The sequence below is a fragment of the Notothenia rossii genome, assembly GCF_949606895.1.
Source record: "Notothenia rossii genome assembly, chromosome: 4".
Classification (NCBI taxonomy): Eukaryota; Metazoa; Chordata; class Actinopteri; order Perciformes; family Nototheniidae; genus Notothenia; species Notothenia rossii.
The window spans coordinates 61737764-61753434 of NC_136902.1; the positions used below are offsets into that span (position 1 = coordinate 61737764).

Genomic DNA, 15671 nt, shown 5'->3' on the forward strand with positions numbered 1-15671 from the left:
ATCAATATAGATGTTTTTTATTTTAAAGAAAATTCAGATTGAACATAGTAAAAAACTGTAAATTATAGTGTCCGTCCATAAATTCTTTTTTACTTATAGTGAAAAGTAAAACTACCCTTGGATGATGGTAAGGTAGACTAAAAGCTTTAGGAATCCAAAGTATAACATATAATAAGTACCCTGTATCAAGATTGATGCAAAACAAGTGACATTTGACCTTTTTAGAGAGGTTTAGCAAAAATAAATCCACCTCTGAAGTGATTTGGGTGGAAATGGGGGTTTTACCGTTTCTCTGGAACCCATTGGTTGATTTTGGTGATTGACATCTCTTTCCGAACGTTAGAGCCAATAGAATCGAAGGGGAATCTCCCCACTCACACACATGGTAAAACAAAAAGGTGGGGGCTTCGCGCACGCAGTTTTGCACCATGAAGCTGTCTCTAGGTCTGACATCTGAAAACCGAAAAGCAGGTTTATTGCTCATGGATTATCAGAAATCATTTCAAGGGGACACAGACACATTGGATTAACCTATGGATTAACTTCAACAGCGTTGTTATCGTTTTAATGCCATTGAAGACCACTTTTGACCAGACTACGATACAGTTGAGCCATGTTAGCCTTTTTAGCTACCTAGCGCCATATGTTTTGATGTCTGTTCTTGTTATTATCTCCGAGAGTTCGTATAATTGAGTTATAATGAAGGGTACCCCTCGATTCTGTCACCTCACGATGTGAAACGATGGGTTGGATGTGCAGCAAAGATAAATAATAAGGTTTTGTGAGTGAATTTTGGTGCAGTCATCTGTTAGCATTTTTCTGTGGTCGCCCTAATTAATTCTCCTTCACATATACCCTAACCACATGCCGTTTGTCACTGGAGTAAAGGATTCATGGTTAGAAAAAAACATAGGACCTGATTTTCTTTTTACAATTTGACGGTAGCCCTTACCTAGGCAGTGTGGTTCCTTGCCGATCCAGTAGGGAGTGCTGGCGTTGCGGCAGGTGAATACAGTGGGGCCCTGCAGCTGGTACCCGCTCAGACAGGAGAAGAAGGCCTCCCCCCCAGAGTGGAGGCTGCTCACCGACACGTCCCCGTAGAGGGGCCGCCGGGGGAACACACAGCTCAGGACGAAGGCTGCAGGGACCGAAAGGAAAGAGAAGATAAGTATTACAAGTGGAAAAGTCAATAAATTATAACTTCAGATGTCTTTTGAACTTTGAATGTCGCTTATTGAACCATTCACAATGGAGCATTTGCCTCCTTCCTTTTACAGTTGTTCAAAGAAAGTTTGAATTGTTTTTATATAAATGCAAATAATTCATATTAAAACATTAATAAAAAAAGGTCACTTGCTGTTCAATGCAGTGGCGAGCAGTGACTTTTATACCTAGGCCCTCTGACCCTCCCCTCCCCCTTCCCTCTTAAAAATAAGAGATATTACGTCACAGCGTATACTTCAGCGGAATATCAAAACAGCGGCCCGGGGTGCAAAAACGCATCAATGACAGCGACCCTCTACCACACAAAACAACACCATTTATATAAACACCTATCATGACAGGGCACCCACAGCCAAGTAACAATTACAAATGAATTAAGTCGGCACGGCGGCCCACATCGAAAATGACTTAGGCCTACCTTTGATGATCAAATCACTTAAACACAAAGTCCATCCTCCTGTCTTTTAGGATGAAGCACTTGCGGGTCATTCAACTGATCCTTTGCCACTCCAGTTTATCATTGTAACTCAATCTAGAAAATGACTCGGTTAATAATTTCGCAACGATGTCATCACTATCACTGAAGTGAGTCGTCATGAACGAAATTATGCTAATCATAAATCTATCGATTAGATTTATGATCGGAAAATAATAAAAGTAGGGTAGCCATGTGGATATTATCCGGCTGAACAAAACGTGCATTTATCTTAACAGGTTCGTTTTCCACAGACCTTATTTCGAGCTATTTTCCAAAATCCCATTGCTTTCTGTCGAGGGAATCCGACCACGGCTTACTTCCGGGTTTAATGACGCGTCACTGCACCACTTGCATAGACCAGAGTCATAGAGAGATAAGAGTTACGACACTCCCATAGACCTCCGTTGTAAAAAATGGCGGCGCCTACCTCCGGGGTATGGACATCGAAATAGTTCCAAATATTGTCATTTGGGCGTTGGACCTCATTCACTTAAATTACGGCGCGTCGATTAGTTGCAGAGGTAAGTTGCTGAAATATCGAACTCTTTTGAATTGTCAACTGTCTATATTGTCTCAGAGGCCATTTATGATGCTTATAGTGGTCTTCATTTGTATATGCACAGCGTAATTATCTATATTTTATCTTGGTTGTTACAACCAATTTTGCTAGCATTGCCTGCTAGTTAGCTAGCGCGACTTCGTCAGCTTTGAAGGTAAGATTTCAGTAATGAATCGCTAGCAGCTTATATATCAAAGATGCTGGGTAACTAACAAGCAGGATTTAGATTTTAGATTTTGGTTTTTATCTGCTGAACCTGACCGTGTCAGCCATCCTTAGTCGGCTTTTTCTGTATGATATGACTTAACTGCTAGCACTAGTAGAAATGAGGTGGCGTTTGTGATAAATATTTTATTTAATATTTCATTGCATTTTGGGATATATACTAACATTTCATTATGTGACATGTTGACTGTACTTAGTTTTTTTTTGTACTGTTCCGTGTTAACTCATCTGTACTGTACAACTAGCCTAGTGCTACTTTTTAATGCTTGATGGCATGCTAGGATAGATTCCTTTGTATTGTAATATACACACTAGTTTAATGATTGTTCTTCAAAGGTATTGTTCAGTCTTAAAAATAATAGCCTACTGAACAGGCTACTCTACAGCAGTGAATGAAGGATGAGCCTAAAACATGGTCATGCATCCAAAATGTTTATTTTTAACAAAATAAACACTTAAAAAAAATAATAAGCACTTTTTTATTCAGCCTCATATGTCAGCCATGGCTGTTGCAGCTGCTGCTGGGGGAGGTGACAGCGCTCAGTGCATATTGGAACTCTACAGGTGTTGGGACAGAGTTCCTCAGACGAATGGACGAAAATGTGTTTTCCAGGCAGTCTTGAGTGAAGCGGCTTGTGAGAACCAATTTGTGCCCTTGTCTCAACAGGTCATGCTGGACCTCCAGGATTGTTGTTGTGGCCATCACCAGTCCTGTCTGGACTGGTTTCCAGCTGTCCTTGGGACCGATCTTCAGGCCCCGAAACAGATGTTTTTCTTTTGTAAATAGTTGCTTACCCTAACCCTTTTTTGTAAATAGTATTGCTTTTATATAAATAGTTGCTTTTTTGTAAATAGTTGTAAAATGCCCCCCCCCCCCCCAACACACAATTGTTGTTTGCACAATTATGCTTCTGTTTTTCACTTTTTGGTGTCCATTGGAGCTTCTGTAAATAGTTTTGTAAATAGTTTTAATATTTATCATAGTAATCATTTTCAGTCTCCCACTCTGTCTCAATTTATTTTATCGTTTCTTTGCCCCACCATATGTTTTGTTGTCCAAGGGCACTAATTTGGTCTGTGTTGAAGATTGTTTTACACTTTAGATTAATCAAATTGTGTTTTTTGGCTGAATTAATCTTTTTCTGTTTAACCCTAACCCTCTTTGTTCTCCTTCTCATTCATTTGACTTTGTTTTGTTCTAACACACATCACTTTTTCCATACACTGTTCTTAATACATTGTTTTTCCCTTTTACTTTGTTCTTCCTGTTGTTCTTGTTCAAACATATATCAATTGTTCATCCACTGTTGTGGTAAAATTATATTCATAGTCTTAACATGATCATGCTACCCATGCTAACATGAACACAAGCGTTTCCCTCCAAAAATGTAAAACGTATCTAAGTAATAGGCTACCAAGCTTTCCGTTGTCACCCTGCCTCTCCAAATGCAAAATTGTCAATAAAAAGTATGCAATAATGCAATTACAGCTGAAAAAGTACTTGGGTGTGTGTTTTTTTCTATATATAAAGGGCTCTCAAGTTTTGAACAGAGTTCAGAGTGAGATTTTGGTACTCCAACTTCTGGCTCCACTCAAAGTTCCCGTGAAGCCCTCGAGAGACAGCAAGCGCATTTCGTGGCATCTGCGGGCAGTGGCAAGTACTTCCGGCATCTGCCACAGAGGCCGCTACTCCGTGGTATCTGTGGCAAGTATATGCCACAGATGTGGTATCTGTGGCAAGTATATGCCACAGCCACAACTTGCCGTGGCAAGTAAATGCCACAACCATGCCACAACTTGCCGTGGCAAGTATATGCCACAACTTATATATGCCACAACTTGCCGTGGCATGTAGGCTATATGCCACAACTTGCCGTGGCAAGTAAATGCCACAAGTTAAGAGTTAAGAGAAGGTTTACGGTAGCTGCCACTCGCCTTCCGTGGCAAATGCTGATATTTAAACCCGTATTTATCGCGTAAAATGTCGCTGTTTTAGCATGACTTTATCGGACTGATCTGTACACAAGACTGATGATCTGTTACTGATGGTCCGATCATATTTTTCAAAAAGATTAAACATATGTTCTATAGATTTTACTTGGAGAACGTGGTTTGTTAAAATAAATAAACGTGCTATTTTTATGATAATAGTCGGTACTCGAGTTGAGGGGGGATGGCATCCCCCCTGAAATAAAAACGGTTAAAATCATCCCCCTTCTAAAACGCATGGCGGGACCAATACGATTTTCATTGCCATAAGCAATAGCTGTGCACATGATATAACCTTTCACCCTTGATGGATTTCCATCATACATAATACACATAAGGATTATCTTATGTTAATGTTGGTATAGGCTACTTGACAGTAAGTGTGCTTCTATTGTTTGTTTTATATATAAATATATACATTCACTTGAAAAGACTGTAATTTCCTATTGTTACTGTTTTACTTTATGACAACTAGTGGTCATTTTCTGTGTTTTTGTTATGTCAGTGTTCATTTACTGAGTTTGTGATTTGTGACTTATTAATAAGGAAAACATCATCCTTAAAATTATTTTTTAAAATGTATTTTTAAATGTTCTAAATTTGAAAAAAATAGATAAAAATAAACTAAAGTTAAAATCTTGTTTTTCATGCCCCAAGAGCAATAAAAACAATTGGTAAAAAAATCCTGAGTGAGGCTTTCATAATTCATGGATGAAAGGGTTAAGAAAGACAAATATATGTTTCTATTGGTTTTAGTGAGATGGTTTATTGTAGTGTATTCTTACATATTCAGTAGGCTATATTGTTTATTCTTTAGATACTCTGTAGATAAATATCTACTAATAATGTGTAAATTATTTCCTGTTTCTTTTTATTATTATTATTTGCTGTAACGCAAAGATTTCAACATTTTAGATAAATAAATTAAATACAACGTATCATATCAATCTGTTTATGTTAATTAGCAACACAATGATTTGATATTTGCATGCATGACATATAACCTTTTTACTGATGCACACAAAAAGTTTTAACAAGGGTGTAATTATATTACATTGTAACCCTCTTTCCTCAACATATTAAATCAACTTTATACGGTTAAATGAGGATTGCTTGGAGTATCATGCTTAAGAGAACATTCTTCATGTTAATTGTTCACCACTTTCAAAACGCAATAAAAGGATGGATAAAAAAGCATGCATTGTGTCTTGATTTTTAATATAGCCTACTGTCATGATTGTCTTAACAGAATAACATGGTTTGTTTGGATTCACCGATATCAATATCTAATAAGAATAATCTGAAGCATTTAAATAAAAATGTTCAACCAGAATTAAAATATTAAACAACAAAACAGATACAATGACATTAATCTGTTTATTAACAACGCAAATAATACAAATTAAGTACATATGCCTGGATTTAAAATAACACATTTATACATGTGTACAATCAAATATAACTGTCCTTTGCCTCATTTATAAAATATAAATCTTAGCATCTCACTAGCAGTGGCAACTGCAATCAGTTACAGCTGCCCTAAGTCTGTAGCCAAGTCTAATAACACCATTGTACACGTTGCTGTGTCAATACAGATATTTATTTTTAATTATTTGTCTTTACTAGTAACAATACACCTGGTTATCGAAGCAAGCAGTGGAAACTCCCCTCAAGAAGCGACAATTGCCAAGGGCTTGCGTTGCAACGCTCACTTGCCAATATTTATTTTTTTATTACAATATAGGCCTATGTTTAGCATACTATCATATATAGATATAGCACGTTTGTTTATTTTAGCAAACCACGTAGGCTATTCCAAGTAAAATTGAATATAAATGATCATTTATTATCTTTTTGAAAAATAGAGATCGCACATCAGTCCTGTGTACAGATCAGTCCGATAAAGTCATGCCTAAACAGCGACATTTTACACGATAAATACGAGTTTAAATATCAGCATTTGCCACGGAAGGCAAGTGGCAGCTACCTTAAAACTTCTCTTAACTCTGGCATCTTGTGGCAACTCCCGTTCAGCATGCGCAAATGCCACGGCAAGTTGTGGCATATGCTTGCCACGGCAAGTTGTGGCATATGCTTGCCACGGCAAGTTGTGGCATCTGTGGCATTTACTTGCCACGGCAAGTTGTGGCATATACTTGCCACGGCAAGTTGTGGCATATGCTTGCCACGGCAAGTTGTGGCATCTGTGGCATTTACTTGCCACGGCAAGTTGTGGCATATACTTGCCACGGCAAGTTGTGGCATATAGCCTACTTGCCACGGCAAGTTGTGGCTGTGGCATATACTTGCCACAGATGCCACAGAGTAGTGGCCTCTGTGGGAGATGCCACAAATGCCAAGGCACATGCCACGGCAATGTAGTGGCAACACTCATTGTGTTCTAGTATGATAAATAAAATAACATTGTACCTTGAAAATCAATGCATTCGTTCATTTGACACGTTGGTGGTTTTAGGTAGGCTATACAGCGACCCCTTGTGGTTCTAGTGTGAAGTAAAAGTAGAAGTAGCCAACCTAAATGTTGGAATACTCTGTTACAAGTAAAAGTCATGCATTAAAATGTTACTTAAGTAAAAGCGCAAAATGATTAGCATAACAATATACTTAAAGTGCATATTACATGTTTTCATTATAATGATTGATCATGAAAGTGTTCTCAAAGCTGGTAAAGGTGCAGCTAGTTTTAATGACTTTGTATACTGTAGTAGGGTATCTTGTGAATTTACTCCAGGAGTAACTATAAAGTCTGATTTAAGACTTGATTATGTATCATCATTAATCAGAATCTGTAGTAAGTAACTAAAGGTAGCGTATTAAATAAATGTAGGGGAGTAGGCTACAATTACACAATTTACCTCTGAGTTGTAGTGGGGTAAGTAGCCTACTACGTAACATACCATTTACATACTCAACTAAAGTACAACTAGGCTATTTCTAAATCACAAGTACAGTACTTGAGTATACAAGTTAGCCTATTTCCCACCTCTGGTCAACAATGTTAGATCTTTATGTCAACTTACTAATAATATATCTTGAGTATTATCATAAAAATAGCACGTTTATTTATTTTAACAAACCACGTTCTCCAAGTAAAATCTGAACATATGTTTAATCTTTTTAAAAAATATGATCGGACCATCAGTAACAGATCATCAGTCTTGTGTACAGATCAGTCCGATAAAGTCATGCCAAAACAGCGACATTTTACGCGATAAATACGGGTTTAAATATCAGCATTTGCCACGGAAGGCGGGTGGCAGCTACGGTAAACCTTCTCTTAACTCTTAACTTGTGGCATTTACTTGCCACGGCAAGTTGTGGCATATATAAGTTGTGGCATATACTGGCATGGTTGTGGCATTTACTTGCCACGGCAAGTTGTGGCTGTGGCATATACTTGCCACAGATACCACATCTGTGGCATATACTTGCCACAGATACCAAGGAGTAACGGCCTCTGTGGCAGATGCCGGAAGTACTTGCCACTGCCTGCAGATGCCACGAAATGAGCCAGGCCCTACTGAAGCCCTCTGTACCGCGAATGTCAACGGGGGGGGGGGGGGGGGTGCTAGTGGAGTATGAAGCCCTCTGTATCGCGAATGTCAACGGGGGGGGGTGCTAGTGGAGTATGAAGCCCTCTGTATCGCGAATGTCAACGGGTGCTAGTGGAGTGCACGCGTCTCAAACAAGCCTAGTTTGTTTACAAAATTGCGGCGCAACTTGGTGGGCGGTACCCTGGAAAGAAATCTCTGCCTGAGAAATACAAGGTGTGGCGTGTGAGCGTGTGAATGGAGTGAAATGCGTGTGTCTCACGCCAACTGCGGGAGACTTGAGAGCTCTGTATATATTTACCATTCAATAACGCAATCGCTGCTGTCTGTCTGTGACAGTCGCAGTTTGATCTCAGTGTGTCTTATAAACTGTAGGGGCAGGGGAAAAGGTTAAGACATGTAGTTTAGAATGAAATGAAGAATCTACGATGCATGTGTATTATCCTCGCAACTACAGTCATTAAATGTCCACTTTTGTGTAAGGTTTGAGGGTGTGGTTCTGCAAGCCTCATTTGCAGATTCACCTGTCGCGGCGCGCCCAGAGGCTTTTTAGTGGGCGCGTCACTGGGATGCCAGGGGTGGTTCTCACGGGAGGAGGAAGCGTATGTGTGGTGAATGCGGGTATTCAGCGGGATATTTAAGTTTCCTCAGCATGTCTATATATGTTCAAATGCAACGGGGGAAGTAACTGAAAGTAACCGTATGCAGGGCTGCCAACATTTGAGTTCAGCTTGGAGTGAGATTTTTTTTTGGTGAACCGAAAAAATAAACGTTCATGTGTTACAAATGTATTGAACATGTACAAACTAGGGTTTCCCATTAATGTACCGGGCGATACATACACAGTGTACCCACGACTCTTACAATGAAGGCTCGACAATCAGCTCACAGCATATAAAATGGCATAGCTATAGGTGTAAGCAGAGATAAAGTGCTATTTTATAAGTGTGTGTTTTTTGCCGTTAAATGCATCAACCTGGTGCATTTTGAGAGGAAAATGAATTTAAAAAAATGATACATCCCTCAACACCCATATGAAACAGAACTGTAAACATTTTTTTTTTCTTTATGGATATTTTACAAATCACTCACCTATTTAACTGTATTCATGTTTTACTGTCATATAGTATTTCATAACTGTTTTTCATTTACTCTCATAAATGGTGACCAAAACGTTTGAGACCCACTGAGATAACTAGACTAAAGTTAACTATCTAAACACTCAGAGAGTCCCTTACCTCACTGAGCTGTAGTTATCTCTCTCAGTCTGACAGGACAGAGCTCTCCCTTTCCTTGTTTTAGAAACAGCTTTTAATATCCGTTAGCGCAGCTAGCTAACCAGATGCTAACAACAAAAATGCAAATAGTGAGTTTGGTAGACATATACTGTATAATAGTAAAGTTATTTAAGATGATGCCATATTTATTGAAGATTTTACATTATAAATATTCCCCAAAATTATTCAAAAGCATATTCTTCCAAACTCCTTGCTGTAGTATGACACACAAGAGACTATTGATGTGTGTAGTGAGTTTGGTAGTAATAAGCTGTATAATAGTGATGGAATATTATTGTATTCTCTTTTTTCAGAGTTGCACTTTGCAGACGGTCCCTGAGCACTCGTTTCTTCTCCGGCTGCGGATAGAGACCATTGTAATGTGCCCAGAGGACGGAGGAGGACGGCGCGTATTGGCTTTTTTGATAAAAATGTGATTGTAGTTCGTTGTCAACATTACCACGGTATTTAGGAGACGTCATTTGTGTCTGAATAACGTTTTGTTCATGAGTTATTGATCCGTGACATCAGAATCTCCCAATATCTTTCCAACTTTACTGAACGAAAGCCAGAAAACCGTCTCATTTCGTAGACCGCTCAGTTTGCTGTTCCTTCACTTTATTTTTATATACATTTGTTTTGGACGAAAACTTAGCGTGAGGAAAGGCAAGTGTGGCGTGAGTGCGTGAGATATGGGTTAATTGCGTGACTCTCACGCTCAATGCGTGAGTGTTGGCAGCCCTGCGTATGTGGATATTGCATCGACCAACCTCGAAGCACGTCTCCCTGGAGAGGACGCGCACAGTGAGAGAGATTCTCTCCAACACAGGGTGAGATCGCTCCTTTGTGCCACGCCGATCATCGAGTTCTCTTTTTGTGGATTATAGCCTGAAAAGGCCTACAAACCTTTCTGTTTTTGCCGCCGACGGGCGCAGGAGCAACAGCCTTTTTTTTGTATCAATGAACTACACTATGGCCTGGATTAGGCAGTAAAGACAATTTCAATGTATCGCGAGTGGACTTTTTGTTGGGTTTTGTTTGTTTTGTTTGGCTCAAAAACTGTGAATACATTTGAATAACGCAGAAAACTTGTCTTTGTTTATTTTGTTAATGTGTGCATATAGACTTTAGTTAATACATTTCCGTGGGGACTATTTTGTGGGAAGAGCAGATTATCAGTTTATTATTTCTGTTTACCTTTTTATAATATTTCATTCAAGAACCCCTTGTGCGTTTAATTAATACAACTATGTTTAGATAGTTGATCGTTACATGTCTGTCCCATAGAAGAACATGACAGCGCAACTATACTACGGACGTGACTGCCCTGGCAGTGACATCAACATAGCCTGCTTGTGCTACCACACTTTCCCCTTAAAATATCGTTAAATAACGAAACTTGGAAATAGTGCCAATCCATACAATGTGTAACCACATCATGTACATATGAAAGCAATCTTTAAAAAATAACAGCGTTGGTTTAATCTATGACTATTTTGACCATTTTCGTGCTGTTTTTGCCATAGAGAAGCATTGCCCCGGAAGTGCGTTTTGAACTATCCCGGCATACATAAACCACGTGACCGGCTGGCGGCAACATCAAAGAGTGTCGTAACTCTTTCTCTCTATAGCCTCATCTCAATACCACTCCTCGACTCCTCCTTTCCCTCACTCGCTTCCCTTCCTTGCGTCTTAGCTCCGCCTCCGTAAGATGCGAGCGAGAGACACGAGGAGGTGACGCGAGGACAGAGGAGTCCTGAGTTATTAATTGGGATGTCCTCGTTCACTCAAACGTCACTTTTAACACTAGAACCGCCAGAGGTGGCTGTATACCTAAAACCGCCAACGGGTAAAATGTACCCGCTATTGATTTGCAACTAGGTACAATGTTATTTTATTTATCATACAGAACAGTGAGTTTTGATCGCACAGGGATGACATTTATACCAATAGAATCTGTGGACTCTCAGCTTTTCATATGACATAGTTTGTGCAGATAGCATGAAGTATAAAATATTGCTACAAGTGCTGATTTAAACGCTTGGTGTTAGACTTGTGTTTTGTTTAGGTACAAATCTCTCAATCTCTCTCTATCTATAACTATCTATCGATCCATCTGTAATGTTCTGTTCTATGGACATATAATTGTCTACATAAACAGACGACGCGGACTACTTCTCTCATTCCGAGTGTCCATCTTTATTCAACTGGCACGTAACCTGCACACATGCATTACGTCCTCAACGTGAGCTCAGTCATCCAAGATCTTGTATTCTCCAAGATGTTACACTATCTATAACTATATATCTATCTCTCTCTTTCTCTATCTATCTATCAATATATCGATCTATCTCTCTCTATCTATCTCTCTATCTATAAGGAACCGCAGTAGACAAAAGGCGTTGCTATAGCAAAACGTCATGTTTACGCTGCATTTTCTATGAGGTAAATATTACCCGCTGGCGGATATGGGTATAAATGGCAATTTATTTGGCGATTTTTCTGACTTCCTATTGACAATTTTTAACAACAGAGGGTGCTATATAACACACTTTCAGGAAAAGTCACGGACTGGGAGACTTTAATATGTTACATACAATAAAAAAACAGCTGCGGGTAAAATTTACCCGTTGGCGGTTCTAGTGTTAAACGACGTCTGTTAATGATGACATGTGCACAGTTCCTGTATCCCCTCTCATCGGGCTTAACTGAATAACCCTTTAGAACTGGCCCATTTGTTGTTAAATATTTATTTAAATGAATGAATCTTCCTCTTGTTAGTCAAGGTATTCAATGTATGATGATTGGCCCTGCTTTTGTGTTCCGTTTTGGTGTCAAATGTAGCCTACTTAAATATAATTATAGTAATTTGAAAGCCTTTTAGAAATGAATTGCATAAATAATTCCCACGGATCTGTGAGCACTTATACATTTATGTGACGCTTTTCCACTCATCTTCCAGTTGTCGGTTTTCCTCTGTTGAAATCGACCAGCTGTGAAGGTGGGGGCGGGGCTTTTATACGCGAGTAGTGAAAACACTTCCGCGTAGTCTGCTCGCGTGTATCCTCCTTTTCGTCTCCTCCCGCATCCCTCCTCCCTCCTCCCTCCTCCCTCCTCCCTCACCCCTCCTCGACTCCTCCGTGTGCATTTCAGCTATTGGGACGTCCTTCAACATGGCATGTCTTGATCAATTTCCGGTTCAAGTCCCGGAGGAGGGGAAGAGAGGAGTCGAGGAGGGGTATTGGGATGAGGCTTAGGGCTCTGGCATAGACCTCACAGCGGGCGGAACTTGTCATAAAGTCCGCGAAAATAAAGCCCGCTCATTTAGAGGGAAGATATGATTGGTCAATTGTACTGTCATTTTACATTACTCTCTCATTGAGTTACTATAGCTGGCCCTCTGTGAATGTAGAGAGGGACCAACAAGCCCTCCCGTCTTCACATAACTCGCAGAGGCAGCATTTAACCCTTCACATTCCAACAGAAACTGAACAGGCAGATTCGAAGGATTTATTTCTTTGGAAATGTTATTTTAAATACAATTAAATCAAGTTATTTTGGTAAAACTAATGAAAAATGTAACAACAAAAAAATATAAAAAATAATATTTAAAAAAAAATGTTTTTTTTTTTTAATGTTTTCAAATATTATTTTTTAGAATATATTAGGCCCTCTGGGCCTAGAGGGCCCTGACGGCTCGCCACTGGTTCAATGTTAGAGACAGATCCTCATTTTCTATAAAAAGCAAAAAAGGGTTCCAAGCTAGAATTAAAGGCCTCCTCTTTTAAGAATGTAAGCCATTTCCTCCAAAAAGAGGCAGGAAGTCATCTCACTGAGCCACTGACCCAAGCATGGTCTCATTACATTTTACCAAGATAAGCTATGAGGGACAAATCAATGACTCATTTTAAGCTGGATAAATTCCTTATATAAACAACTTAGGGTGTAGAGGCACTTTTATGCCTATCGTCATTCTAAATGCGTGTAATATGTCACACCGACTCCCTAATTTCCCAACACTCACCAAGAAAATGAAACAACTTCCCGCATGTATTCATTTGTCTAGAATGTTATTGTCAAATGTTTGTGATTTGAGGACTTTACTCATGTAAATGTGCAACACGTTCTCACTCCCAACCCGTCACATGTTGACGGCAAATGCTCTACCCCGACGGTCGGTTGTTATTGTCAATATTAATATAATAATTATTTATTTTGTAATAGTCTTTGCCGATTTTCTTGTTGCCCCAGCTGGTTGACACCTCTTTTAGCAGAAACAAAGGCTACATTAATATATTAAATCAATGTTAATCCATGTGTGTGGTTGTGGAATTAATGGACGTGCCATTGTGCGATCGCGTTGCCATAATAATTGACGAACTCTTCAACTACAACACTAATTATATTTTAAAACATTTTAGAAGGCCTCACGAAACACTTTAATGTCAATTGAAATTTAAATGTGAAGGGATGTGTGTAATGTGGTGATTGACATTATTCACCCACAGATCTATGGGTTGGGGTATTGTTCCACACGGACATTTTAGTTAACCGGACTTCCTGTTGATGTGAAATCCGAAAACATTTTTTAAAAATAAAATAATACTTTATTCCGAGTTTGCTTGCCTTTCTCTTTGGAGGTCATCACATAACGGCATTGTAGTACACGGTTCGGCTGCATTAAATATTACATATCTTCTGTAGTTCGCTATTTATAGAGCCATGATGAGAAGACTTCTAGACGAACAGGAAGAACTGCCGCCAAAACTGAATATGTCACGTGGATCATAAATATATAAATTAAACAAAATCTTCAATTTCTCTTCACAATATAAGTCTCCTTGCAGTATCAATACTAATTCGGCTGACTTTTATATTTGATCCAATCGGTATATTGGTATATTTACACCATAACGGTGCACAGCTGATAGAAAGGGACACCTGGGGCCTCATTTATAAAGGGATATACGCTAAAAAAATGGCGTACGCCAGTTTCTACGCAATATTTGCTATTTATAAAATATTAACTTGACGGGAAATGTGCGGTCCTCCACGCAAACTCTAACCCAGGGGTGGGGAACCTTTTTCCTCTCAAGGGCCATTTCAATTTTTTCCTCCGAGGGCCGTACTCTGCTTAAAAAAACTAAAATCACAGCCCATTCATTTCGCCTTTCTTTCATGCTGTGCAAAGAAAAAGCAACCTCTTAATCCAGGGATCTTACCATGACTCATGCATGCATGCATGTGCACGGTTGTGATATGACCACCAAAACAAAAAGATATGGACACAAGATGTGTGCAAATGTATTTAGTTTCCTATCCATGTGGACATGATTTAAGTGGGGGGGGGACCTTACCTCCTCTAAGGGCATGCTCCCCCGGGAAGATTTGTTTTTAAATGTTTAAGTTAAAAGCATCAATCTGGTGCACTTTGAGAGCAAAATGAAGAGATCTATGGATACATCTCAACATCCATATGAAACAGAACTGTAAGCAGATTTTCTTTTTCTTTATGGATATTTTACAAATCACTCCCCTTTCAAAGTGTATTCTTGTTTATTAATAACAACTTTGTTTTACTGTCATATAGTATTTTATACCTGTTTACTTTATTCTCTTATTTTTTTATAACTATAATGATCATATCAATAATAATAATAATAATACATTACATTTATAAAGCGCTTTTCCTGGTGCTCAAAGCACTTACAAGCAAGTAAAACAAAAATAACAACAGATAAATAAAGATACAATAAATAAAGATATCAATAAAGATGATGATAAAGATGTGCCTTTACCTACTGGTTGGAGAAAAAGCTTCTTATATTCGTTAGCATAGCTAGCTAACCAGATGCTAATAACAACAAAGTTATTGACTGTATGATCAGTATGAAAGATGAACAGATCGCCCACTGGGCTTTCAACTAAAGACACAGCCACGCAAAAACTTCGGCATGTGTACGGCTCCTTATGGGTACTGCAATTTCTGAAGTGCCGGAGCGGCATTCTGGTGCTCTCCTCAGAAATGCACCCCTGTCAGACGAGACATACCACGTGATGAAACGTTAGGCTCGTGTTGTGTTCAAGGACCCTGATCTTGGCCAGGAGAAACAGGCACTCGCTTTTTTTTTTTTTTTTGCGGTCTAGATTTCTTCAATTTTTTTATTTTTTGCGTGTGTTTATAAATTACCTCGAGGGCCGTACCAAATGGTCTCGCGGGCCGTATACGGCCCGGAGGCCACCCCTGCTCTAACCCATTCGTACGCACTAAGCACAAAAACGGGAGAGACGAGAAACTGCTTCACCGTTGGCAGAAGGAAGAATGGAGAGAAATATGTGGAAATAAT

At 39.1% G+C, this 15671-nt stretch overlaps 1 protein-coding gene across 1 annotated transcript in view; it reads right to left on the reverse strand.

Moving 5' to 3' along the window:
- The window catches only part of LOC307034871 (seizure protein 6 homolog), a 361762-nt gene that overhangs the window by 105185 nt on the left and 240906 nt on the right, over nucleotides 1–15671 (reverse strand). Inside the window, exon 5 of the mRNA XM_079673797.1 lies at nucleotides 953–1138. Within this exon, the coding sequence (XP_079529923.1) occupies nucleotides 953–1138 (186 nt within the window). The remainder of the gene's footprint in view (nucleotides 1–952; nucleotides 1139–15671) is intronic.